Raw genomic sequence first — 6,120 nt, 5'->3', positions numbered from 1 at the left:
AGGGAAACACTGAACACTGAGACAAGCAGATCGAAAGAGAACCCAACCCACGAGTGATCTGCTAGTAAATCACCTCCTCCATTCTTACTGTACTTACAGCTTCCCAAACAGGGCGATGGGATGGCCTCAAGAAAAACTACAAGCACAGTAAAAGTTTAAACTCATTCATCCTGCCAGTGGTATTGAGCCACCGGAAGTCTGTATGAGCCAGGTGTCTGACAGGCATAAGAGCTCTCACTGACATCCATATCAGCAGAATCCCTACCAGATCTGGAAACCTGGCTCTGAAGAGACAATTCTCCATAATTAAAACCAATATAAGGAGCACAGATGCTTGGGAGATTTATTTTACACAGTGACAATCTACTACAGCATTCTGCAAAACATCATGGAAAACAAACACGAAGTTCTTGGCAGTTTTAAGACGGGCAAATTCACTTCAGGATGACAAAGCCACAGTGAAACCACTCAGCAAAAATCAACAGCCCCAAGTCATCCTTGTCCCTCCTGCCCCTACCAAGGACTGAATCACACATCGCTAGTATCTCTTGCTTCCGTTTTTTATTTTATTTCTGTCTCTCACTAAGAAATGTAAATCATCTTGTCTGCTATTACACTGGAGTCATATATAGCAACTAGAGAGATGGCCCACAGGCAAGAAAAATAGAAAGTAGAAAAACATTCCTTTTGCTTTTCTTCTTAAACACCGTTTTTAATTCACCCATACCTAATTCCATGAGATCATCTCCATGCAGCAAAGCTGGGTTGAATTCTTGTAACATGCATGTTATTAAAAAGGTCCACTTGAGGAATGAAACAGGTTTGGGACTGAATGGAAAAGCACGTTACAAATGAGGCCAGGGCAATGATTGGAGAGAGTTGAACCAGCCTCCTAGGAAAGATATCCTAATCAAAAAAAGTACATGTGTATTTGAAATGTAGCAAAGCATGAGTTTACACTGCAGGGCTCTAATTTAATTTTTTCTTGAGGGGGGGCCTTCCCTGTAGCACTCTTTCAACTGGGAAAGTGTCAAAATTGTGGAGGAAGAATCAAATTTGCAAAGGAGGAAGAGTTTTATTTCTGTGTTTCTTTTGCCTACCAATCTAATTAACGGCAACAGTTGATTGGATTGGTAGCCAAAAGGAACTGAAACAAAATCCCCCATTCTAAAGTTACGCAACTGATTAGTATGAATTTCTTCTCTCTTCCATTCGGGGCTCTGTGCAAGAGCATGTATATTCCTCATTTTCAATTGTCGCTGCTCACCTTGTTTGTGGACAACCTTCATTTCACTTACGCCCCCTCTACTGAATCCTCAGCTTCCTAATGCAGCTGCATTTGCTTTGGATTTGAACACGTTTGGCTTAGTTGGTATTTTGAATGTTTGCCACTTTCTGAGAAACCCAAATTTTATCATAAAATTAGCAAATATGCTTAACCTTTTTTTTTGACAGACAGAAATGTCACATTCACAGACATATTCACCAGCACTTAAGGGAAATAAATAGGCTCTAACTTTTGTTATTGAATATGACTAATACTTATTTTTTAAAAGAACACATTAGTTTCCTAACATCCTTCTATTTTATAATGTATTTTTATCATAGCTTCTTGTCAACTTAGCATCTTTGGTTAATTTCTGTTGATGGCCAAAAGACAGCCATATACATACCTTTTCTTTTGGTTTAATTAAAACAGACAAATGCCTTAACACCAAAGGTCCATCTAGACTGTAAGTGAAGTTAACGTTTTCAAACGCTATCATTCCTTGGCTTGGCCATTCAGGTGGTGGATGCTTGTTGGTCTCCCAAGGAGCTTCTTTTTCAAGTTCTGTGTATTCCATTACTCTTTCTACTGATATCATCTAAGGGAAGGAAAGAAGACATATATACATAAACTTCAGCTTATTGCATACATGTGTGTATGGTTTTACTATAAAGATTCAATGCAAATTTATTCCAGACCTTTTCTTTAAAGCACAGAGTATTAGGTACCACCCTATGCTTACTTCATACAAATGATAAAGTGGAAAGAATGTATCTCGTGCCCTACCATAGACCCAAATCTACCATGATACATAAATCCATACATAAGCATTCATTTCTAATCAGTGGGATTAATTACAAATCTAAGTACATGCATAAGTATTAAGAAATTCAGGCTATTACAGTTGTCTGTCAGTCTTGGCTAAGATGAAACCATTTAATTGTGTGTTGGGAAGACAAAGCTAGAAATGAAACTGCCCTATGAGCTACAGGCAGACGCAAGATAGCTACTAGCATCAAGTTACTGGCTTCATCACCCCTTTTTTTGTCCTCATCACTTCCACTGCTCTCACCCTCAGCAAATCTTTTAAATATATTTGTCACAAGCTACTTTACAATCCAAGATAGCTGTCATCATATGACTTACATGCAGTAAAATTTGTTTTCCTATGTGTTTTGTGATAGAAAGAAACTGCAGAATTTCCTGATGCCTCCCATCTTACGAGAAGGAAGAGAAACAGAACTTAAGCTATCTAGACACTTCCTTCCTCTCGGGAAAATAGTAAAGCTCTGTTTAGGCTCTGGTTTCTGTCCTCGCCCAAACCTCTTCTCAATACAACTGCCTGCCATTCAACATGGCTTTGCAACTTCTAAAAAGGATTACATGTACTTCCTAGACTATGGTCAGAAAAATCACAATTACAAGCAACCTTCAGCTGTCAACACAACACAAAAACCTCCCAGGTTTATGCTCAGTGTGCTCTTTGTATACTCCTTTTTCTTACATATTAACTTAAGAAAGTAAACAGGCAAACTAGAACATGCTAGTAAATATCGTAAATTAGTGGAAGTCGTTTTACTTTATGTATTTTGAAAAACTCACAATCCCCTCAGCTCAATATAAACATATACTTTATAATATTTGGTAACTTACAACACATTAAGATATAAGCCTTTACAATGAATTAACAGGACCCTAAAAATGCTATAAAGTTTTAAAATGCAATTAACAAATAATAATAAATTAAGCATCCCGAATCTACAAAGAATTTTTTAAAAATCTTACTTATAGAGAGGGATTATTTTCTTGTAAATTTAGCAAGTAGCAATGCAATTGTCTACACTGTAACTAGACGGTCTCCTTTCTGCTATAAAGGGAGATTATAAAAAGCCTCTCTTACTATGAATGGAGAAGGACAGTCACTGGGCACAATTCATCTCAACAGACATTCAAAATTAGTCAGCCAAATTATACCCTAGAAGAGGTTATTTTCCTCTATGGACTGTAAGTGGTGCCTCAATCGCTTGCTACGGTATTAATGTCCCAAGTTAACTAAGAAGAATCCCATCCTTAAGGCCTTATGTCACAACCATGAAAAGGAACCAAGAGGTGAAAAGGAGGAAATAAATGTTACCAGGTTTTCAACTTCAGCACTTTGCCTAACGCCCCACTGGAATGTTCCCATGAGGGTGATTGCATAGGATAGCGCCAAACCAACCTGCCCCGCATCCAAAGCTGCAGAACAAAGAAAAAAGAAAATCAAACAGGCATGTTGGTAATTACACAAAATCCTAGTTAACTTCACTTTCATGAGGTTACTTACATGACAGAGGCAGCACAGCCAGAATTTTGTTTGGTTACACTGTACTTGCCACCTGTGCAAGGAGTAGCCCCAGGCTACTTGCTGTATTTTTTTTTTGTTTGTTTTTTGGTTTGCTTTGGAAATTGTATGTATTTTTGAAAAGACCATTCCAGTTCTCTTTGGCTGGGTTTTTTACTGAGGTTCAGTCTCAAGACCATACTTACATAGCTTGTTACGGTCGTCCCTATCTGGCTGAGCATTAGTAACTTTTCACTTTTTCTAAGGGAATTAGATCAGCCCCTAAACCTAAGCAAAAAATGAGAGTAAAATGATTTCAAAATAAGTTATGAATGTTTACATCAATTTTGTACTCTTGGAAGTAATCAAAGAAAATAACAGAACAGAGTATTTCTTCCCCCATTTATATAAGCATTTATTGTGTTCAGTGGGTCTACTCACAAAATACATGAATTATGCATGCCCCAATATTAAGCATGATTGTCCTCTGACTTACTTGAACTTTATCGTAGCATCGCTCTATTGACTTCAAGAGAGCTACTCCTTATCCAGAGGCAAGAAAAGTTTCAGGACCATTGTTTTGACCTGTCTTTTTGCATTCTAGTAACATCAAATCTAGCTCAAAATTTTCAGTGTTGAGCTGCACAGAGCACTCAAATTTTAAAATACACACATGTATACAGAACTTATCCAAAGGAATAAGAAAAGCAACAAAACCAGCAAATTAGCACTAATTTTCATGTCCAAGATAATTACTTCTTCCTTCATATTTTAGATGGCTATCTCATTCTAGTACATCTAACCCAATTACATCCTGGATGAAGCATACACTAATGACAGTTCATGAGTGACAGTGAGCATAAAATGTATTATTACAAGGTGATTTTCTTTCTGGAACTGGCCTACCCTGCTGATTCAAGATATCAGAAGAGCATTCCTAGGAATTTTAGCTTGCCTTCTAGCCTACTGTGCCATGTGTAGAATGGAAAAAAGTTGTTAAGCAGCAGCTCTGTGGGTGTTTCAGCATGAAAAGCAAAGCCCTGTAGGCCAGAAAAAGAAAGGCAAAGGTGGGGTAAAAGAAAAAGATTTATTTGTTGTTATTGCTCTGAAAGCCAGAACCTCAAAAGTGAAGGCTTGCAGACATATCTGCAAGTTTGTGTGCACATTTGGGGATGATGGTAGACACATGTCCAAGCCCAGAAGATGTCTGAACTGCCTCCAGTATTTCCAGGAAAGCAGATACAGTCCCAATGCCCTAGACTGAGGAAGAGATCATGATCTAGGAAGAAACATTTAACTTAATTACAGCCCTTAAACAATTAGAAACAGCAATCTATGAAAAAAAGATTAGATGTTACTATACATGCTAATTACTGGGTGAACTTTTTCTAACATTTGTACTTACTCTTGGCGAGAAGCAGGGATCCAAAAGCAACCACTATAACAAAGATGGCACAGATGGCATCCAGACGGACAGCAAACCACCTCGAGGTTGTCAAAAATAGAAACCAGGCCTCTAAAGTATATTTTACAAAGACATAATAATAGTGGATTATTAGAAAACTAGCTACATAATTATTATTAAATTAATTCATGTTGATACTACAAATTGTTCAAAAAACCCCTCTTCAAGTGCACATCTGTATGGACCGATGATGATAATATTGTCCAGTTTTCCTGAAACAGTCTAGTTTTCATGTTAACATCAACCACAATACCAACCACAGCTAGCATAGCATACAGTGATAGGAAGAAAAAGAAAAACATTCAAGACCTGAAACATGTTCCACTTATGTAAAATAGAGGCCTTTTTTTCAACTCTAGTGGACTCTGCAGTCTTTCACAAAAAGCTGCATTTGCTGTAGCTGGACTACAGTCTATAGGTGTTTAGCTAGAACAGAACACAGCTGTCAGAGCCAAGTCTTCAGAGGGCAGCTACAGCTGGTTAAGCTCCCAGGAGCTACACAACACAGCCAGGGGAGCTACAGAGCTATTCAATTGACTAAATGCATATATCTTCTTTCAGGGAAGCTCACAGGTGGACACCTCCACTGGACACTCATATCCAGTTGTCCACAACTTGGTGCTAAATTCCATCCCAGATAGATAGCGCTACAGTACAAGATACAGGAGACGGGAGGAAAATATACTGCAATACAGAAGGCAAAGTGTTTGAATTCAAGACCAAAGCCAGAAGTCAAGTAGCCATAACAAAGTACGGAATTATTTGTTGCTTAGGCTGCAGTCAGATGAACTGTTCCAGGTGCTACCAAGTCACAGCAGTGGATTACCATTCCAACCCGTACTGCATTGCTTGTCATTACTCCACGCCAAAAATCAGTGCTGTTTCAAGTGTTTCAGTGCTCCTTAGCCTAATGCTGGGAAAGACTAAAACTAAAAAAATTCTGTTTTATAAAATAAGGGGGGAGGTAAATCTGGTTTTAAACCAGGTTGTTTTGGATAGTCAGATTAGAGAGTAATCAAATAAAAAATTCACCCAACAGAACTCCATGGAACTTCTGGATGGCAGCAG

General features: G+C 38.2%; 1 protein-coding gene across 1 annotated transcript in view; it reads right to left on the bottom strand.

Moving 5' to 3' along the window:
- Window positions 1-6,120, bottom strand: part of LOC104497645 (multidrug resistance-associated protein 4-like) — a gene marked incomplete at its 3' end in the record, with an annotated part of 23,451 nt that overhangs the window by 2,948 nt on the left and 14,383 nt on the right. Inside the window, exons 5-7 of the mRNA XM_010140921.1 lie at window positions 4,993-5,103; window positions 3,402-3,502; window positions 1,674-1,865 (exon numbers count right to left, since the gene is read on the bottom strand). Of these exons, the coding sequence (XP_010139223.1) occupies window positions 1,674-1,865; window positions 3,402-3,502; window positions 4,993-5,103 (404 nt within the window). The remainder of the gene's footprint in view (window positions 1-1,673; window positions 1,866-3,401; window positions 3,503-4,992; window positions 5,104-6,120) is intronic.

Source organism: Buceros rhinoceros, unplaced genomic scaffold (genome assembly GCF_000710305.1).
Source record: "Buceros rhinoceros silvestris isolate BGI_N320 unplaced genomic scaffold, ASM71030v1 scaffold1418, whole genome shotgun sequence".
Taxonomy (NCBI): Eukaryota; Metazoa; Chordata; class Aves; order Bucerotiformes; family Bucerotidae; genus Buceros; species Buceros rhinoceros.
This window is presented reverse-complemented; position numbering and strand designations above follow the sequence as displayed.